The sequence below is a fragment of the Anolis sagrei genome, chromosome 6 (assembly GCF_037176765.1).
Source record: "Anolis sagrei isolate rAnoSag1 chromosome 6, rAnoSag1.mat, whole genome shotgun sequence".
Lineage (NCBI taxonomy): Eukaryota > Metazoa > Chordata > Lepidosauria > Squamata > Dactyloidae > Anolis > Anolis sagrei.
In genome coordinates, this window is record NC_090026.1 from 4,281,086 (window position 1) to 4,302,606 (window position 21,521).

General features: G+C 47.0%; 2 protein-coding genes across 6 annotated transcripts in view; both read right to left on the reverse strand.

The window, feature by feature from the left end:
- DLG4 (discs large MAGUK scaffold protein 4) overlaps positions 1–12,398 on the reverse strand; it is a 236,365-nt gene extending 223,967 nt beyond the window's left edge. For all 4 annotated transcript variants that reach the window (XM_067469691.1, XM_067469690.1, XM_067469689.1 and 1 more), the window contains exon 1: positions 12,326–12,398. In XM_067469691.1, the coding sequence (XP_067325792.1) occupies positions 12,326–12,344 (19 nt within the window). In that variant the 5' untranslated portion in view covers positions 12,345–12,398. The remainder of the gene's footprint in view (positions 1–12,325) is intronic.
- Positions 12,399–17,789: 5,391 nt separating this feature from the next.
- The window catches only part of ACADVL (acyl-CoA dehydrogenase very long chain), a 53,873-nt gene continuing 50,141 nt past the window's right edge, over positions 17,790–21,521 (reverse strand). For both annotated transcript variants that reach the window (XM_060779885.2, XM_060779884.2), the window contains exons 18-20: positions 21,184–21,256; positions 20,886–20,961; positions 17,790–18,289 (exon numbers count right to left, since the gene is read on the reverse strand). In XM_060779885.2, coding sequence (XP_060635868.2) covers positions 18,152–18,289; positions 20,886–20,961; positions 21,184–21,256 — 287 coding nt within the window. In that variant the 3' untranslated portion in view covers positions 17,790–18,151. The remainder of the gene's footprint in view (positions 18,290–20,885; positions 20,962–21,183; positions 21,257–21,521) is intronic.

The window sequence follows — 21,521 nt, forward strand, 5'->3', positions numbered from 1 at the left end:
GACACTAGGCTCCTCTTGATGCAGGCCAAAATCCCATTGGCTTTTTTTGCCGCCACATCACATTGTTGGCTCATGTTTAACTTGTTGTCCACGAGGACTCCAAGATCTTTTTCACACGTACTGCTCTCGAGCCAGGCGTCGCCCATTCTGTATCTTTGCATTTCATTTTTTCTGCCAAAGTGGAGTATCTTGCATTTGTCACTGTTGAACTTCATTTTGTTAGTTTTGGCCCATCTCTCTAATCTGTTAAGATCGTTTGACCCAATTCTATTGTTGGTTGAGTTCAGAATGCTCTTTGATTGTAGGTGAACTATAAATCCCAGCAACTACAGCTCCCAAATGTCAAGGTCTATTTTCCCCAGACTCCACCAGTGTTCACATTTGGGCATATTGAGTATTCATGCCAAGTTTGGTCCAGATCCATCATTGCGTGAAACTACAGTTCTCCTCTGGATATAGGTGAACTACAACTCCCAATCTCAAGGTCAATGCCCACCAAACCCTTCCAGTGTTTTCTGTTAGTTGTGGGAGCTCTGTGTGCCAAGTTCGGTTCAAATTCATTGCTGGTGGAGTTCAGAATAATCTTTGATTATAAGTGAACTATAAATCCCAGCAACTACAACTCCCAAATTACAAACTCAATTCTCCCCCAACCCCACTAGCATTCACATTTGGGCATATTGGGTCAATTTGGTCCAGTGGATGAAAATACATCCTGCATATTGGATATTTACAACTTATAGCAGTAGTAAAATGACAGATATCAAGTAGCAATGAAAACAATACTATGGTTGGGGGTCACCATAACATGAGGAACTGTATTAAGGGGTCACGGCATTAGGAAGGTTGAGAACCACTGCCCTAAACGGTTTGGGACCCGCCTACCTTCGTGACTGCATTTCTGTATACGAACCCACACAATCTCTTTGATCATCTGGAGAGGCCCTGCTCACACTCCCACCTCCATCGCAGGCGCAATTGGTGGGGACGAAGGAGAGGGCCTTCTCGGTGGTGGCCCCCCTCGACTCTGGAACTCACTCCCCAAGGACATCAGGCATGCCCCAACTCTGGCAGTCTTTAGGAGGAGCCTGAAAAGGTGGTTATTCTAGTGTGCCTTCCCATCTCTTGGGGAGATGGTAGCAGGGTATAAATATTATTATTATTATTATTATTATTATTATTATTATTATTATTAAAAGTCGCAGGTTCAAATCCGGGGAGCAGGGTGAGCTTCCTGTGTCAGCCCCAGCTCCTGCCAACCTAGTAGTTCGAAAACATGCCAATGTGAGTAAATCAATAGATACCGCTCCGGCGGGAAGGTAAGGGCGCTCCATGCAGTCCTGCCAATGGCCACATGACCTTGGAGGTGTCTATGAACAATGCCGGCTCTTCAGCTGAGCTTCCTGTGTCAGCCCCAGCTCCTGCCAACCTAGCAGTTCGAAAACATGCCAATGTGAGTAAATCAATAGATACCGCTCCGGCGGGAAGGTAAGGGCGCTCCATGCAGTCCTGCCAATGCCCACATGACCTTGGAGGTGTCTATGAACAACGCCGGCTCTTCAGCTGAGCTTCCTGTGTCAGCCCCAGCTTCTGCCAACCTAGCAGTTCGAAAACATGCCAATGTGAGTAAATCAATAGATACCGCTCCGGCGGGAAGGTAAGGGCGCTCCATGCAGTCCTGCCAATGGCCACATGACCTTGGAGGTGTCTATGAACAATGCCGGCTCTTCAGCTGAGCTTCCTGTGTCAGCCCCAGCTCCTGCCAACCTAGCAGTTCGAAAACATGCCAATGTGAGTAGATCAATAGGTAGGAAGGTAAGGGCGCTCCATGCAGTCATGCTGGCCACATGACCTTGGAGGTGTCTACGGACAACGCTGGCTCTTTGGCTTAGAAATTGAGATGAGCACTAAAGTCCCAGAGTCGGACACGAGTGGGCTTAACGTCAAGGGGAAACCTTTACCTTTACCTAAACACACTTTGGTTTTGATCCATGGCCGGATGACCATCTGTCGGGAGGGCTTTGATGGTGCCTTCCTGCAAAAGGGGGTTGGACTGGATGGCCTTTGGAGTGCCTTCCAACCCAAGGATCCTATGAAAGTTACAGGGCCATCAATTACGCAATTTTATGCAATATGAATCATTTAATGACAGGAAGCGTGCATTATTTCGACCTGGCTCTCCTTCCTCCCAAAAGGGAAAAAGAGACGTTTTCGGGGAGGAAGGCTTGCCATTTGGGGCTCCTCCAAAGAAATACTTAGCACCAAACATTTGGGGAAGTGGGTGCGCTTCCAAGTGAAAATGCAAAGTTATGCACAGGGAACGTGTTTCTTTCAAGCAGGAAAAAGTGCTTTTCAGTTTGGGGAGGCAGGATTCCCTGCAGAAGAGACCTTGTAAAACCGCAAATCCCAGGATCCCACAGCATTGAGCCAGGACAATTCAAGGGGAGAAAAGGGAATGAATGAGACCCAGTAGTGCTGATACCATGGAATCCTGGGAGTTGTGGTGTTTCAAGGCCTTTAGCCTTCTGTGCCAGAGAGGAATCGTGGAAGTTGTAGTTCCCCAAGGTCTTTATCCTTTTCTGTCAGAAAGGAATCCCAGGAGTTGTAGTTTTCCAAGTTCTTTAGCCTTCTGTCTCAAAGAGGAATCCTGGAATTTGTAGTTTTCAAAGGTCTTAACTTTCCGTACCAAAGAGGAATCCTGGGAGTTGTAGTTTTCCAAGGTCATTAGCCTTCTATCTCAAAAATGAATTCCATAAGTTGTAGTTTCCAAGGTCTCAAAGAGAAATCCCAGGAGTTGTAGTTTTCCAAGTTCTTTAGCCTTCTGTCTCAAAGAGGAATCCTGGAAGTTGTAGTTTTCAACGGTCTTTAGACCTCTGCCTCAAAGAGGAATCCTCAGAGTTATAGTTTTCCAAGGTCTTTACCCTTCCGTCTCAAAAAGGAATTCCATAAGTTGTAGTTTTCAAATGTCTTTAGCTTTCTGTGCCAAGGAGGAATAGTAGGAGTTGTAGTTTTCCAAGGTCTTTAGAATTCTGTCTCAAAGAGGAATCCTGGAAGTTGTAGCTATCAAAGGTTTTTAGCCTTCTGTGCCAAAGAGGAATAATAGGAGTTGTAGTTTTCCAAGGTTTTAGACTTCTGTCTCAGAAAATAATCCTTGGAGTTGTCGTTTTCTAAGGTCTTTAGCCTTTTGTCTCAAAAAGGAATTCCATAAGTTGTAGTTTTCAAAGGTCTTTAGCTTTCTGTGCCAAAGAGGAATAGTAGTTTCCCAAGGTCTTTAGACTTCTGTCTCAAAGAGGGATCCTGGAAGGTGTAGTTTTCAAAAGTTTTTAGCCTTCTGTGCCAAAGAGGAATAGTAGGAGTTGTAGTTTTCCAAGGTTTTGGACTTCTGTCTCAGAAAATAATCCTCGGAGTTGTCATTTTCTAAGGTCTTTAGCCTTTTGTCTCAAAAAGGAATTCCAGGAGTTGTAGTTTTCAAAAGTCTTTAGCTTTCTGTGCCAAAGCGGAATATTAGTAGTGTTCGTTTTCTAATGCCTTTATCCTAATGCAGCAAATACGAACCTTGGAAGTTGTAGTTTTCCAAGGTCTTTAGCCTTCTGGGCCAAAGAGAAACCCTGGGAGATGTAGTTTTCCATGTCAAAGAGGGCCAAACTACTATTCTAAGGAGCCGATAGCATGGTGGTCTCAAACTGCATTAATTCTTCAGTGTAGATGCACTCCGAGCATTTCTCCCTGTTGAAATTCCATTTTGTTCAAGGTCATTTCTATATTTCTTGTGTCAAGGGGATCTGCCCCATTTTATTTTTTCACGTGGGAGGAATCATATGCACAATATATATACATACATGCATGTATTTATGTCTCTCTCTGTGTGTGTGTGTGTATGTGTGTATATACATATATATATTCCAGCCCTGAATGGTGTTTCCGAACCTCGGTGAGCAACGAGAGCTCAAAATGCAAAGCAATGCGCCATGCACATGTCAAACGGAGTGTGGAGACCGCAATGCATATAGAGTGCTTCCTTCTTTCCAAAATGGCCTCAATTTGCATCGATTGCTGACGATCGAAGAGACATATTTATGCTTTTTCAGATGGGAAGTTCTCTTTGGAGCAGGCATGGGCAAACGTTGGCCCTCCAGGTGTTTTGGACTCCAACTCCCACAATTCCTAACAGCCGGCAGGCTGTTAGGGATTGTGGGAGTTGGAGTCCAAAACACCTGGAGGGCCAACGTTTGCCCATGCCTGCTTTAGAGCCAAACGTGGACTGTCTACAGACGTCACATGCAACTCCTGGAACGATTCCATCAGCGCTGCCTCCGAAAAATCATACGCCTGCGAAACGTGGACTGTCTACAGACGTCACATGCAACTCCTGGAACGATTCCATCAGCGCTGCCTCCGAAAAATCATACGCCTGTGAAACGTGGACTGTCTACAGACGTCACATGCAACTCCTGGAACGATTCTATCAGCGCTGCCTCCGGAAAATCATACGCCTGCGAAACGTGGACTGTCTACAGACGTCATATGCAACTCCTGGAACGATTCCATCAGCGCTGCCTCCGAAAAATCATACGCCTGTGAAACATGGACTGTCTACAGACGTCACATGCAACTCCTGGAACAATTCCATCAGCGCTGCCTCCGGAAAATCATACGCCTGCGAAACGTGGACTGTCTACAGACGTCATATGCAACTCCTGGAACGATTCCATCAGCGCTGCCTCCGAAAAATCATAAGCCTGCGAAACGTGGACTGTCTACAGACGTCACATGCAACTCCTGGAACGATTCCATCAGCGCTGCCTCAGAAAAATCATACGCCAGCGAAACGTAGACTGTCTACAGACGTCACATGCAACTCCTGGAACGATTTCATCAACGCTGCCCCCGGAAAATCATATGCCTGCGAAACGTGGACTGTCTACAGATGTCACATGCAACTCCTGGAATGATTCCATCAGCGCTGCCTCCGAAAAATCATACGCCTGCGAAACGTGGACTGTCTACAGACGTCACATACTACTCCTGGAACAATTCCATCAGCACTGCCTCCGGAAAATCATACGACTGCGAAACGTGAACTGTCTACAGACGTCACATGCAACTCCTGGAACAATTCCATCAGTGCTGCCTCCGAAAAATCATACGCCTGCGAAACGTGGACTGTCTACAGACGTCACATGCAACTCCTGGAACGATTCCATCAGCGCTGCCTCCGAAAAATCATACGCCTGCAAAACGTGGACTGTCTACAGACGTCACATGCAAGTCCTGGAACGATTCCATCAGCGCTGCCTCCGAAATATCATACGCCTGCGAAACGTGGACTGTCTACAGACGTCACATGCAACTCCTGGAAAGATTCCATCAGCGCTGCCCCCGGAAAATCATACGCCTGCGAAACGTGGACTGTCTACAGATGTCACATGCAACTCCTGGAACGATTCCATTAGCGCTGCCTCTGAAAAATCATACGCCTGCGAAATGTGGACTGTCTACAGACATCACATGCAACTCCTGGAACAATTCCATCACCGCTGCCTCCAGAAAATCCTGCAAATCTCTTGGGAAGACAAATGGACAAGATGCCAGTGTGCTGGAAGAAGCAAAGGGCACCAGCATTGAAGCGATGCTCCTCCGCCATCAACTCCGCTGGACCGGCCACGTTGTCCGGATGCCCGACCACCGTCTCCCAAAGCAGTTGCTCTACTCCGAACTCAGGAACGGAAAACAGAATGTTGGAGGACAAGAAAAGAGATTGAAAGATGGGCTTAAAGCCAACCTCAAAAACTGTGGCAGAGACACTGAGAAGTGGGAAGGCCCTTGAGTGCTCTAGGTGGAGGTCAGCTGTGACCAGCAGTGCTGCAGAATTTGAAGAGGCACGAATGGAGGGCGAAAGAGAGAAACATGCCAAGAGGAAGGTGTGTCAAGCCAAACCTGACCTGGACCACCTTCCATCTGGAAACCATTGCCCTCACTGCGGGAGAACATGCAGGTCAAGAATAGGGCTCCACAGCCACCTACGGACCCACTGCCAGGACACCGAACTTGGAGGACAATCTTACTCGGACAATGAGTATACGTGCCAAGTTTGGTCCAGATCCATCATTGCTTGAGTCCACAGTGCTCTCTGGATGTAGGTGAACTACAACCCCAAAACTCAAGGTCAATGCCCACCAAACCCTTCCAGTATTTTCTCTTGGTCATGGGATCGCCTAAGTAACTAAATAAAGTAAGTTTTGGTCACAACAAAACTTACCTTAAACCCGGACAGGTAACCCATATAGCTATTGGCATATAATGTGCAGGCGAACACAGAGACGGCCTTAGGTAATTTTCAACGGTAAGCAAACAGTATTTTCGTGTGGCCCCCCCCCCCCAACCAATCATTGATATATATTGTGGGAGTTCTGTGTGCCATATTTGGTTCAATTCCATCATTGGTGGAGTTCAGAATGCTCTTTGATTGTAGGCGAACTATACATCCCAGTAACTACACTTGCCGCACTTGCTCCCTTGGCCTGGCCCGTTTTGGGTCTGGAGGCGTGCCTGAAGACCCCGGCGTGTGCACCAAAAATCACCTCTTCTCCTGACTTTCTCCTCAGCCATTGGGACCGAGAGAGAGAGAGGTGGAGATGCCCACCTTTCCTGAAGGTAGGCACAAAAACAAAGGAGGGAGTGGAGGTGGGAGATACCTGACTTTCTCTTCAGCCATTGGGACCAAGAGAGAGAGAGAGAGAGAGAGAGAGAGAGAGAGAGAGAGAGAAGCCCTCCGGCTGGAGGTATCTCCCACCTCCACTCCCTCCTTTGTTTTTGCGCCTACCTTCACCTCTCTCTCTCTCTCTCTCTCTCTCTCTCTCTCTCTTGGTCCCAATGGCTGAAGAGTAAGTCAGGAGAAGAGGCGACTTTTGGTGCGCACGCTGGGGTCTTCAGACATGCCTCTGGACCCGAAGCGGGCCAGGCGCAGTGGCTCCACCTTGGCTGTCCAGACCTTGAATCGGTGTCTAGCTGCTGTATCGGACTGGATGAGCGCTAACAAATTGAAACTGTATCCAGACAAGACAGAGGTCCTCCTGGTCAGTCGTAAGGCCGAACAGGGCATAGGGTGACAGCCTGTGTTAGGCGGGGTTACACTCCCCCTGAAGACGCAGGTTCGCAGCTTGGGTGTGATCCTGGACTCATCGCTGAGCCTGGAACCCCAGGTTTCGGCAGTGGCCAGGAGAGCTTTTGCGCAATTAAAATTTGTGCGCCAGCTGCGCCCGTACCTTGGGGAGTCTGATCTGGCCACGGTGGTCCACGCTCTGGTTACATCCCGAATAGACTACTGCAACGCTCTCTACGTGGGGTTGCCCTTGAAGACTGTTCGGAAACTTCAACTAGTCCAGCGAGCGGCAGCCAGACTGCTCACCGGAGCGACATACAGGGAGCATACCACCCCCCTGCTGTGCCAGCTCCACTGGCTGCCGGTTCAGTTCCAAGCACAATTGTACGGTTCCGGTCCAGTGTATCTGTCCGAACGTATCTCCCTCTACGTCCCACCTCGGAGTCTGAGATCATCTGGGGAGGCCCTGCTCTCAACCCCACCACTGTCACAAGTGAGGCTGGTGGGGACAAGGAGCAGGGCCTTCTGGTGGTGGCCCCTCACCTGTGGAACTCACTCCCGGGGGAAATCAGGACATCATCATCCCTCCTCTCCTTCAGGAGGAGGGTAAAGACGTGGCTATGGGACCAGGCCTTTGGGCACTCTGGCAATTAAATAAGACATTCAGGCGAGTAAGACCAACAGGATTGACGAAGTGGAACGGAAAATTAGAACTATGAGTTAGCGAACGCTGACCACGTAGGAGGAGGAATTGGGTTTGTATTGGTTGTATTGATTTTATTGATTTTATGGGTATAATGCTTGAATCGTTGTTACCTGTGAATTGATGTAATTTTGTAATTTTGTGTTTGATTGTTCTGTGATGCAGGCATCGAATTGTGCCTTTGTTTTTGTAAGCCGCCCTGAGTCCCCTTCGGGGTGAGAAGGGCGGGGTAAAAGAACCCCGAAATAAATAAATAAAATAAATTGGCCCACCCGTGGATTGGGGAGAGGAGAGGAGGCAGGTGGAGCGCCGGGGGATCAGGAAAGGGAGCCGGTCATGGGGAAGGGATCGAACACGGAGAACGATTGAGTGCCGGCTCTGCTCGCGCACCTGGTGGCCAGGTGGAGTAGGAACGAGAGGGGCTAGGTGAGGCTCAAGGGCACGGCCCCTTTGGGAAGAGGATCGCCCGGCAGCGAGGCAAGAAAGCCGAGGCTCCCCCCGGACTGCTAGGGCTGTTGTGAGCTGAGGGGGGCTCCTCAAGTCATAGAATCATAGAATCAAAGAGTTGGAAGAGACCTCATGGGCCATCCAGTCCAACCCCATTCTGCCAAGAAGCAGGAATATTGCATTCAAATCACCCCTGACAGATGGCCATCCAGCCTCTGCTTAAAAGCTTCCAAAGAAGGAGCCTCCACCACACTCCGGGGCAGAGAGTTCCACTGCTGAACGGCTCTCACAATCAGGAAGTTCTTCCTCATTTTCAGATGGAATCTCCTCTCTTGTAGTTTGAAGCCATTGTTCCGCGTCCTAGTCTCCAAGGAAGCAGAAAACAAGCTTGCTCCCTCCTCCCTGTGGCTTCCTCTCACATATTTATACATGGCTATCCTATCTCCTCTCAGCCTTCTCTTCTTCAGGCTAAACATGCCCAGTTCCCTAAGCCGCTCCTCATAGGGCTTGTTCTCCAGACCCTGGATCATTTTAGTCGCCCACCTCTGGACACATTCCAGCTTGTCAATATCTCTCTTGAATTGTGGTGCCCAGAATTGGACACAATATTCCAGGTGTGGTCTAACCAAAGCAGAATAGAGGGGTAGCATGACTTCCCTAGATCTAGACACTAGGCTCCTATTGATGCAGGCCAAAATCCCATTGGCTTTTTTTGCCGCCACATCACATTGTTGGCTCATGTTTAACTTGTTGTCCACGAGGACTCCAAGATCTTTTTCACACGTACTGCTCTCGAGCCAGGCCTCATCGTCCCCCATTCTGTCTCTTTGCATTTCATTTTTTCTGCCAAAGTGGAGTATCTTGCATTTGTCACTGTTGAACTTCATTTTGTTAGTTTTGGCCCATCTCTCTAATCTGTCAAGATCGTTTTGAATTCTGCTCCTGTCCTCTGGAGTATTGGCTATCCCTGGCGGTCGAGGGGCATTTACAGAGGCTCCTCTGCACCCCTGGCAAAAAAAAAGTGTTTTGCGACCGCTTACTTCGCATAATGGACGAGCCGCCCCTGGGCGAACAGCAATCAATGGGGAGCTTTCTACGGTTTCATCTGAACGAATCCCTGAATTCAGTGCAAGAAGATGCCGTAAATACGGAACACGGCTCTGCATTTAGAGCAGAACAGACTGATCTACAAATATAGGGCGGGTGGCACATGGCTGCACAGCAGAACACGGCAAAAGGATGCCTTCGTCAACCGAGAAGGAAAAAAAGCCATTGACTGATATTGTAAGGCTGCAAAAGGAACATAAAGCCCATTGAAATGGTCCAAGCTCCTCTGGTACCTCACCAAACTACAAATCCCATGGTTCCATTGCTTACAAATCGCATGGTTCCATTGTTTGACACCTGATTCCACCTTAAATGGGTCCCTTTGGGAGCCATGGCTGTCCAAGTCTTGGATAGGAATGTGACCAAAAGTTAGAGAAGTAGCTACATTGGGGAATGGATTCATGAAATTATAGAGTGGAAGTGTTAGCAATAAATTATCAATAACTTTAAAGCAGTGGTTCTCAACCTTCCTAATGCCACGACCCCTTAATACGGTTCCTCATTTGTGGTGACCCCCAACCATCACATTATTTTCGTTGCTACCTCCTAACAGTCTTTTTTCTACTGTTATGAATTGTAATGTAAATATCTGATCTGCGGGATGTATTTTCATTCACTGGACCAAATTTGGCACATATACCCAATACACCCAAATTTGAATGCTGGTGGAGTTGGGGGGAATTGATTTTGTTGTTTGTGAGTTGTAGTTGCTGGGATCTATAGTTCACCGACAATAAAAAAGCATTCTGAACTCCACCAATGATGGAATTGAACCAGCCTTGGCACACAGAACTCCCATGACCAAGAGAAAAGACTGGAAGGGTTTGGTGGGCATTGACTTTGAGTTTTGGAGTTGTAGTTCACCTACATCCAGAGAATGCTGTGGACTCAAACAATGATGGATCTGGACCAAATTTGGCACAAATATTCAATATGAACACTGGTCGAGTTTGGGGAAAATAGACCTCGCCATTTAGGAGTTGTAGTTACTGGGATTTATAGTTCACCTACAATCTAAGAGCATTCTGAACTCCACCAATGATGGAATTGAACCAGCCTTGGCACACAGAACTCCTACGACCAAGAGAAAAGACTGGAAGGTTTTGGTGGGCATTGACCTTGGGTTTTGGAGTTGTAGTTCACCTACATCCAGAGAGTGCTGTGGACTCAAACAATGATGGATCTGGACCAAATTTGGCACAGCTACTCAATATGCCCAAATGTGAACACTCGTGGAGTTTGGGGGAAATAGACCTTGGCATTTGGGAGTTGTAGTTGCTGGGATTTATAGTTCACCTACAATCAAAGAGCATTCTGAACCTGACCAACAATAGAATTGGGTCAAACTTCCCACACAGAATCCCAATGACCACCAGAAAATACTCTGTTTTCTGATGGTCTTTGGCGACCCCTTTGACACCCCCTCACGACCCCCTCAGGTGTCCCGACCCCCAGGTTAAGAAACACTGTCATAAGGCATAAATCATAACTTTTTTTTTGCAATTTAGTTTCGAGTCCAAAGAAAACATAGCAAACTAAGTTGGATGATTGATGATATACATCTCGTTCAGTCATAGAATCCTAGAGTTGGAAGAGACCTCATGGGCCATCCAGTCCAACCCCATTTTGCCAAGAAGCAGGAAAATTGCATTCAAAGCACCCCCGACAGATGGCCATCCAGCCTCTGTATGAAAGCCTCCAAAGAAGGAGCGTCCACCACACTCTAGGGCAGAGAGTTCCACTGCTGAACAGCTCTCACAGTCAGGAAGTCCTTCCTAATGTCTTTCAATCCAAATTTGATGGGGATGATGGGAATTGGAGTCCTACCCTATGGACTTTGGGAAATGTTTGGGTTGAGGGATCAATGGTTTAACAATCCAAGATTTATACTATTATTGTATTGTCAAAGGCTTTCATGGCAGGAATCATTGGGTTGTTGTAGGTTTTTTTGGGCTATATAGCCATGTTCTAGAGGCATTCTCTCCTGACATTTCCCCTGCATTTATGGCAAGCATCCTCAGAGGTAGTGAGGTCTGTTGGAAGTAGGAAAAGGGGTTTATATATCTGTGGAATGACCAGGGTGGGACAAAGGACTCTTGTCTGCTGGAGCTAGGTGTGAATGTTTCAACTGACCACCTTGATGCACCAACAAGCCACACCAAACAACAGCCAGGCCATCAAATGCTAATCAAGGTAGTCAGTTGAAACATTCACACCTAGCTCCAACAGACAAGAGTCCTTTGTCCCACCCTAGTCATTCCACAGATATATAAACCTCGTTTCTAGTTCCAACAGACCTCACTCCCTCTGAGGATGCTTGCCATAGATGCAGGCGAAACGTCAGGAGAGAATGCCTCTAGAGCATGGCCATATAGCCCGGAAAAAACATACAACAACCCAACAAGGACATCTAATCACCTCTCAGCAAAAGTTTGCTCCAGGCACTGTCAAGCCATCAAATGCTAATCAAGGTGATCAGTTGAAACATTCACACCTAGCTCCAGCAGACAAGAGTCCTTTGTCCCACCCTGGTCATTCCACAGATATATAAACCCCTTTTCCTAGTTCCAACAGACCTCAATACCTCTGAGGATGCTTGCCCTAGATGCAGGCGAAACGTCAGGAGAGAATGCCTCTAGAACATGTCCATGTAGCCCAAAAAACTCTATTATTATTCTGCTGTATGGATAACATGATCAATCAATGTCCCAATCAACTGCACACAAGAGAGCAAGGAATTGATATCTCAAGTAATTGATCCACGTTGTTTGCTATTGGTCGGGTACTCCCCTGGGATAGTTTCTCCCTATCCATATTGGTACCACATCACAGCATGCCATAATGTCCCTAAGGGAAAATTGCACCCCAAACCCCAAATATATTCTGAATATATCCCCCCCCCCATTTGCCAAAGAGGGGGACAAATAATAATAATCCACAAAAGGCGAACCCGGCCTCGGCCTTACCTTGTCTGTTCACGGGCATCTCGCAGGCGGTTTGTACATGTACAACCTTAATCTCCTAATCTCCCTTCCCAAACATCTGCCAGCTTAAGAGATTTGCCCAGCAGATTGCAACCTCTGACCCGTCTTCCTCCGCTCCGAGGCATCCTGGGATGTGTAGTTCTTCTCTCTTGACCCCTCCGAAGTTACTCTCACACAGCTGTTTTCCGGTTCAGAAAGTTGGACGTGAGGTTTCTGAAAATCAGTTCCTGCCAAAGCCTGCCCTGTTTTGTAACGGCATTTGTGGCATGTTCAAAAGGCAGGCTTATTATTATTATTATTATTATTATTATTATTATTAGGTACACAAGATGGATGGATGGCATCCTTGAAATGACTGGACTGACCTTGAAGAAGCTGGGGGTGGTGACGGCCGACAGGGAGCTCTGGCGTGGGCTGTTCCATGAGGTCACGAAGAGTCGGAGACGACTGAACGAATGAACAACAACAACACACAAGATGAGTGCACAGCAAACAAGATCACTCTGCTGGCTGTATCGGCGAATAATGCATGTAGATCCCAGTAAGATGGCCTTTTGCAGCTGGCAGATGGTAATCTTGTCAGAGCCGATTGTGTTTAAGTGCAGGCCAAGGTCTTTAGGCACTGCACCCAGTGTGCCAACCACCACTGGGACCACCTTGACTGGCTTGTGCCAGAGTCTTTGCAGTTCCATCTTTAATTCCTCATATCATGTCAGCTTTTCCAGTTGTTTCTCTTCAATCCTGCTCTCACCTGGGATTGCGACATCGACAATCCATACTTTGGTTTTTAACACAATTGTGAAGTCAGGAGTCTTGTGGTCCACAACTCTGTCAGTCTGAATCTGGAAGTCCCAGAGGAGTTTGGCGTGTTCATTCTCTGTAACTCTTTCCGGCTTGTGATCCCACCAGTTCTTTGTCTCAGGTAGATGGTGTTTGTGGCACAAGTTCCAATGGATCATCTGAACATCGGTGTTGTGCCTCTGCTTGTAGTCTGTCCGCGATCTTCTTGCAGCAGCTGAGGATGGGATCTATTGTTTCAGCTGCTTCCTTGCAGAGTCTACACTTGGGATCTGTCATCGACTTTTCAATTCTGGCTTTGATGGCCTTGCTTCGAATGGCTTGTTCTTGGGCTGCCAGAATCAGGCCCTCCTTCGTCTCCTTTTTCAAAGTCCCATTTGTGAGCCACAGCCATGTTTTTTCTTTGTCAATTTGACTCTCAATTTTTCCCAGGAACTGTCCATGGAGAGCCTTCTTCTTTCGCCAGTTTTCTCTTCTGCTCTGGGTTGTGTTTTTACAGTATTCACTCTTTGTCTTTTGCACTTTGAGCAGTTTTCTGCTATTGACTTCCCTCAATGTTGGTTCTTGATTGCCTTTCACATAATCTTCCAGTGCGTGTTCCTCTTCTTCTACCGTTTGTTTCACTTGCATTATTGTTGTTGTTGTTGTTATTATTATAATATTATTATTACCTTAAGAACAGACAAGCATCCCGAGCTCTGAGGATTACCTGGGAAGGAATCCCACTGGAGCATTGCAGCACACCCAAATTCCTGGGAGTCACTTTGGACCGTGCTCTGACCTACAAGAAGCACTGCCTGAACATCAAGCAAAAAGTGGGCGCTAGAAACAACATCATACGAAAGCTGACTGGCACAACCTGGGGATCACAACCAGACACAGTGAAGACATCTGCCCTTGCGCTATGGTACTCTGCTGCTGAGTATGCATGCCCAGTGTGGAACACATCTCACCACGCTAAAACAGTGGATGTGGCTCTTAATGAGACATGCCACATTATCACAGGATGTCTGCGCCCTACACCACTGGAGAAATTACACTGTCTAGCCAGTATTGCACCTCCTGACATTCGCTGGGAAGCAGCAGCCAATAGTGAAAGGACCAAGGCAGAGACATCTCCAGCTCATCCCCTGTTTGAGTATCAGCCAGCATGTCAATGACTTAAATCAAGACATAGTTTTCTTAGATCTACAGAGACACTCGCTGGAACACCTCAGCAAGCGAGAGTCCAAAAGTGGCAGGCCCAAACCCAGCACCTCAATCCGTGGATGATACCAGATGAGAAACTCCTTCCTGGGCACACAGAAGACTGGGCGACTTGGAAGGCGCTGAACAGACTGCGCTCTGGCACCACGAGATGCAGAGCCAATCTTAAGAAATGGGGCCACAAAGTGGAGTCCACAACATGCGAGTGCAGAGAACAAACCACTGACCACCTGCTGCAATGCAACCTGAGCCCTGCCACATGCACAATGGAGGACCTTTTTTCGTCAATACCAGTGGCCAGATACTGGTCAAAGGACATTTAACCAACTACCAAGTTTGCAAAATCCGTGTTTTTTTTTTCCCTTTTCCCTTTTTAATCTGTGTGTTTGTTTTGTTCTGTTAGAATTGTAATACAATGGTATGGTTGCTGATGACACGATAAATAAATAAATAATAACAATAATAATAATAATTATTATTATTATTTGAAACACAAGATTATTACACAGCAGCCAGAGCCCCCGGTGGCGCAGTGGGTTACACCCCTGTGCTGGCAGGACTGAAGACCGACAGGTCGCAGGTTTGAATCCAGGGAGAGGCGGATGAGCTCCCTCTATCAGCTCCAGCTCCTCACGCGGGGACATGAGAGAAGCCTCCCACAAGGATGATAAAACATCAAATCATCCAGGTGTCCCCTGGGCAACGTCCTTGCAGACGGCCAATTCTCTCACACCAGAAACGACTTGCTCCTGACATGACAAAAAAAATTACACAGCAAAGGTCACTCTGCTGGCTGTTGTATTGGATCACACGTCGGACCCTTCCCAAGTGTCTAGGACGGTGTGTATTGGCAAATAATGTGTGCAGATCCGAGTCAGGTGGCCTTTTGCAACCGACAGATGGTAAATTTGTCAGCACCAATTGGTTTTAAGTGCAAGCCAAGGTCTTTAGGCAATGTACCTAGTGTGCCGATCACCACTGGGACCCCCTTGATTGGCTTGTGCCAGAGTCTTTGCAATTCTTTAAATCCTCATATCGTGTAAGTTTTTCCAGTTGTTTTTCATCAATTTCGCAGTCACCTGGCATTGCAATGTTGTTGTTGTTGTTGTTAGACATTTTAGGTATCTTCAAAAAGCAAGCTTAGATGATGATGATGATTATTATTATTATTAAAGGAAGGCTTATATTATTATTATTTGAAACACAACAACATTCCTATGCTGGTTTTTGTATTAGATCACATGTCAGACACTTTCCAAGTATCTAGGACTGTGTGATGCATCGGCAAATAATGTGTGCAGATCATAGAATCCTAGAATCAAAGAGTTGGAAGAGACCTCCTGGGCCATCCAGTCCAACCCCATTCTGCCAAGAAGCAGGAATATTGCATTCAAATCACCCCTGACAAATGGCCATCCAGCCTCTGCTTAAAAGCTTCCAAAGAAGGAGCCTCCACCACACTCCGGGGCAGAGAGTTCCACTGCTGAACGGCTCTCACAGTCAGGAAGTTCTTCCTAATGTTCAGATGGAATCTCCTCTCTTGTAGTTTGAAGCCATTGTCCCATTGCGTCCTAGTCTCCAGGGAAGCAGAAAACAAGCTTGCTCCCTCCTCCTCCCTGTGGCTTCCTCTCACATATTTATACATGTCTATCATATCTCCTCTCAGCCTTCTCTTCTTCAGGCTAAACATGCCCAGTTCTCTAAGCCGCTCCTCATAGGGCTTGTTCTCCAGACCCTTGATCATTTGAGTCGCCCTCCTCTGGACACATTCCAGCTTGTCAATATCTCTCTTGAATTGTGGTGCCCAGAATTGGACACAATATTCCAGATGTGGTCTAACCAAGGCGGAATAGAGCATGGGGAGCATTACTTCCTTAGATCTAGACACTAGGCTCCTATTGATGCAGGCCAAAATCCCATTGGCTTTTTTTGCCGCCACATCACATTGTTGGCTCATGTTTAACTTGTTGTCCACGAGGACTCCAAGATCTTTTTCACACGTACTGCTCTCGAGCCAGGCGTCACCCATTCTGTATCTTTGCATCTCATTTTTTCTGCCAAAGTGGAGTATCTTGCATTTGTCACTGTTGAACTTCATTTTGTTAGTTTTGGCCCATCTCTCTAATCTGTCAAGATCGTTTTGAATCCTGCTCCTGTCCTCTGGAGTCTTGGCTATCCCTCCCAATTTGGTGTCGTCTGCAAACTTGATGATCCTGCCTTCTAGCCCTTCATCTAAGTCATTAATAAAGATGTTGAACAGGACCGGGCCCAGGACGGAACCCTGCGGCACTCCACTTGTCACTTCTTTCCAAGATGAAGAGGAAGCATTAGTGAGCACTCTCTGTGTTCGTCCACTTAAGCAATTCCAGATCCACCTCACCGTAGTTCTGCCTAGCCCACATTGGACTAGTTTCCTTGCCAGAAGGTCATTACTGAAATCCAGGTACGCTACATCCACGGCATTCCCTGCATCTACCCAGCTTGTAGCTCTATCGAAGAAAGAGATCAGATTAGTCTGACATGACTTGTTTTTGATAAATCCATGTTGACTATTAGCGATGACTGCTTTTGTTTCTAAGTGTTTGCAGACCACTTCCTTAACAATCTTTTCCAGAATCTTGCCCGGTATCGACGTGAGGCTGACCGGACGGTAGTTGTTTGGGTCGTCCTTTTTTCCCTTCTTGAAGATTGGGACCACATTGACCCTCCTCCAATCTGCTGGAACTTCTCCCGTTCTCCAAGAACTCTCAAAGATCTGAGAAAGGTGGCCTTTTGCAGCTGACAGGTGGTGATTTTGTGAGCCCTAATTGTTTTTAAGTGCAAGCCAAGGTCTTTAGGCACTGCACCCATTGTGCCGATCACCACTGGGACCGCCTTGACTGGCTTGTGCCAATCTTTGCAGTTCGATCTTTAAATCATCATATCGTGTCAGCTTTTCTAGTTGTTTCTCTTCAATCCTGCTGTCACCCGGGATTGCAACATCAACAATCCATACTTTGTTTTTTAACACAATCGTGAGGTCAGGAGTCTTGCTCCAAAACTCTGTCTGTCTGAATCCGGAAGTCCCAGAGGAGTTTGGTGAGTTTTGTTTTCTTTGCCAACTCCAAAGCCCTGGATTTCCATATCATGGGGTCAGCCTAGTTAAAAGTAGTATGAAACTGGATTAATTCTGCAGTGTGGATGCACTCTGATGTGTAGCAACCTGCCTTGCAATGCACCCTCTTTTCTGTATTTCCTATCCATCCTCGGCCTCTTGCAATTGCCACGTTTGGAAACAATCACAGCACCCAGCTTCACTTCCAAACTATTAGTGAAAGGTATTTAATAATCGTAAGGAGATGACAACAACATGGATTGGGAAAAAAACCTGAAAACGAGACACTCTTTGGATTTTTATAGCCAAATTCATGGATTATTGGGACGTGAAAACAAAACAATCGGGTGGGTTTCGGGATCCAATTTCCCCAAATTTATTATTATTATTATAATTGTGGGAGAAGAGGATGGGAGACGACAAACCGAGAGCTCAATGTCTACAAAAAAGGAGCCAAACCCAAAAGGAAAAGTGTGCGTAAGGCTTCCGTTCCATTGAGCTCAGGGCAACTATGGCTTCTAATGTGTCTGCATAGGTTCCCCGTGCTTAAGGGGCGCATTAAGGCATTTCTATCTCAAAGAGGTATTTGTCGTCTCCCTTTTTGGAGGCGGTGAGCGACTCCTTCCCATTGGATGGCTGTTGATATCTGACGGAGGGCGATGTGCGCATGCGGACGGCCTGAGAAGCGCATGGGGTTCGATGGGGGGCCCTCAAATGCCCAGGGGGTTGGGGGTTACGATCCCCTCGCTCTCCACCACCGCCTTGGAGATGCCCCTGAGGTTCTTGAAGAGCTGCCGTGTGGAGCTCGAGCGCAAGGAGGACAGGTTGCGGGTGACCCGGTCGGAGGCCTGTGGGAAGGAGGGAGGAAGAGACAGAGGTCAAGGAACAATCGGCCCTTGGGGTCCACAGAGGTCATCTAGCCCACCCCTTGCTCAACTCAAGTGCTCTGGGGAGAGAGAGAGACATCTATCTAACCCAGGCATGGGTCAACTTTGACCCTCCCTCCAGGTGTTTTGGACTCCAACTCTCACAATTCCTAACAGCCTAGTGGCTGTTAGGAATTGTGGGAGTTGGAGTCCAAAACACCTGGAGGGAGGGCCAAAGTTGGCCCATGCTTGCACTTAAGACTTCTTTTCCAGACCTTTGAGCCCTTTGGCTGTCTTCCTCCTCTTTCTAGAACTTGGGGCCCATAACTGGACACAGAAGAGGTATTCAAAACGGGAAGAAGGAAGGAAGGAAGGAAGGAAGGAAGGAAGGAAGGAAGGAAGGGAGGAAGGAAGGAAGGAAGGAAGGATGAAAAAACATTCCAAATGACCTGAATGGATGGATGGATGGAAGGAAAGAAGGAGAAGGAATAGTTGACTTAACTTGGATGGATGGATGGAAAGAAGGAAGGAAGGAATGAGTATTCAAAATGACCAACTTGTCTGGATGGGTAGATGGATGGATGGATGGATGGATGGAAGGAAGGAAGGAAGGAAGGAAGGAGGGAGGGAGGGACCTTCAAAATGGTTGACTTGACTTGTCCTGGATGGGTGGATGGATGGATAGAGGATATAATATGGCCATTTTGTCAGAAAGGAAGGAAGGAAGGAAGGAAGGAAGGAAGGAAGGAAGGAAGGAAGGAAGGAGTATTCAAAATGGCCAGCTTGCCTAGGAAGGAAGGAATGAACAAAGGAAAGAAAGAAGGAGAGGGAAGGACATTCATAATGGTTAACTTGACTTGACATGAGTTGACCTGGATGGATGAATGGAAGGAGTATTCAAAATAGCCAACTTGTCTGGATAGGTAGATGGATGGACAGAAGGAAGGAAGGAAGGAAGGAAGGAGGGAGGGAGGGAGGGAGGGAGGGAGGGAGGGAAGGAGGGAGGGAAGGAGGGAGGGAGGGAGGGAAGGAGGGACCTTCCAAATGTTTGACTTGACGTGTCCTGGATGGATGGATGGAATATACAATATGGCCATCTTGTCAGGAAGAAAGGAAGGAAGGAAGGAAGGAAGGAAGGAAGGAAGGAAGGAAAGAAGGAAAAACATTCAAAATGTTTGACTTGACTTGAACAGGAAGGAAAGAAGGAAGAATGGAAGAAAGAAAGGAAGAAAGGAAGAAAGGAAGGAACGAAAAACATTCAAAATGTTTGACTTGACTTGAACAGGAAGGAAGGAAGGAAGGAAGGAAGGAAGGAAGGAAGGAAGGAAGGAAGGAAGGAAGGAGAAACATTTGAAATGGTTGACTTGACTTGAACAGGAAGGAAGGAAGGAAGGAAGGAAGGAAGGAAGGAAGGAAGGAAGGAAGGAGTATTCAAAATGGCCAGCTTGCCTAGGAAGGAAGGAATGAACAAAGGAAAGAAAGAAGGAGAGGGAAGGACATTCAAAATGGTTAACTTGACTTGACATGAGTTGACCTGGATGGATGAATGGAAGGAGTATTCAAAATAGCCAACTTGTCTGGATAGGTAGATGGATGGACAGAAGGAAGGAAGGAAGGAAGGAAGGAAGGAAGGAAGGAAGGAAGGAGGGAGGGAGGGAGGGAGGGAGGGAGGGAGGGAGGGAAGGAGGGAGGGAGGGAGGGAAGGAGGGACCTTCCAAATGTTTGACTTGACGTGTCCTGGATGGATGGATGGAATATACAATATGGCCATCTTGTCAGGAAGAAAGGAAGGAAGGAAGGAAGGAAGGAAAGAAGGAAAAACATTCAAAATGTTTGACTTGACTTGAACAGGAAGGAAAGAAGGAAGAATGGAAGAAAGAAAGGAAGAAAGGAAGAAAGGAAGGAACGAAAAACATTCAAAATGTTTGACTTGACTTGAACAGGAAGGAAGGAAGGAAGGAAGGAAGGAGAAACATTTGAAATGGTTGACTTGACTTGAACAGGAAGGAAGGAAGGAAGGAAGGAAGGAAGGAAGGAAGGAAGGAAGGAGAAACATTTGAAATGGTTGACTTGACTTGAACAGGAAGGAAGGAAGGAAAGAAGGAAGGAAGGAAGGAAGGAAGGAAGGAAGGAAGGAAGGAAGGAGAAACATTTGAAATGGTTGACTTGACTTGAACAGGAAGGAAGGAAGGAAGGAAGGAAGAAACATTTTAAATGGTTGACTTGACTTGACTTGTCCTGGATGGATGAAAAGAAGGAAGGAAGGAGTATACAATATGGCCAACTTGTCAGGAAGGACGGAAGGAAGAACAACAGGATGGTTGGTTCAAAATGGCCAACAACTGGGACAGATGGATGGGTGGACGGAGATGTATTTAAAAATATCCCGACTTTAAAAGACGGAAACGAGAAGGGAAGCAAGGAAGGAGAGGTATTCCCAATGCCAGAATTGACAAGGAAAGAAGGAAAGAATTCCAAATGGCAGAGCTAACTGTAGTGTTGCCAAGGCACTTCTCCTTGAACCTGAGCCTGAAGACCCCATGTCCCTAAAAGCCAGGCAGATGCACAACGGGCTCACCTCAATGCACCAGGTGTCGCACAGCGCCTTCTCATGCTGGGCGGTGGGCTGCCCTCGCTCCAGAGACCGGGAAGCTCTGACGGGAAAAAAAGAAACAGAATAAAAACATTGCATTCCCAAACTGAACAATTGGCAGGCATGGGCCAACTTGGGCCCTCCCTCCAGGGGTTTTGGACTCCAGCTTCTACAGTTGAAGTCCAAAACACTTGGAGGGAGAGCCGAAGTTGGCCCATGCCTGCTTTGCCAAGATTGTTGTTGTTGTTTAGAATAGAGGGCTAAGAAGGAAGGGCTGCCATACCTGGAGAGGACCACCACCATGGCATACAAATCGATGGCGCTGTCAGCGACGCGTTTCAAGACAAACTGTTCATCTGGGAACGGAGGACAAAAAGGAGATGTAGAAAAACATTAGTAGTTACGCCATGAAGGTAAAGCGTGGCATAGATATTACTCTTGCACATGTTTCTATCCATCGTTTTCTTTATTCCCAGTCCCACACACTTGGACTCAAGGCAGGTTTCCAAAAGGCAGAAAATTGCAATAGAGTGCAAACAGTTAAGAGAATAGAAAAGTTGAGATTTAAAACAGCTTTAAATTAAGAACAGAAATAAAGTCATGTCTATTAGGCCTGGGTAA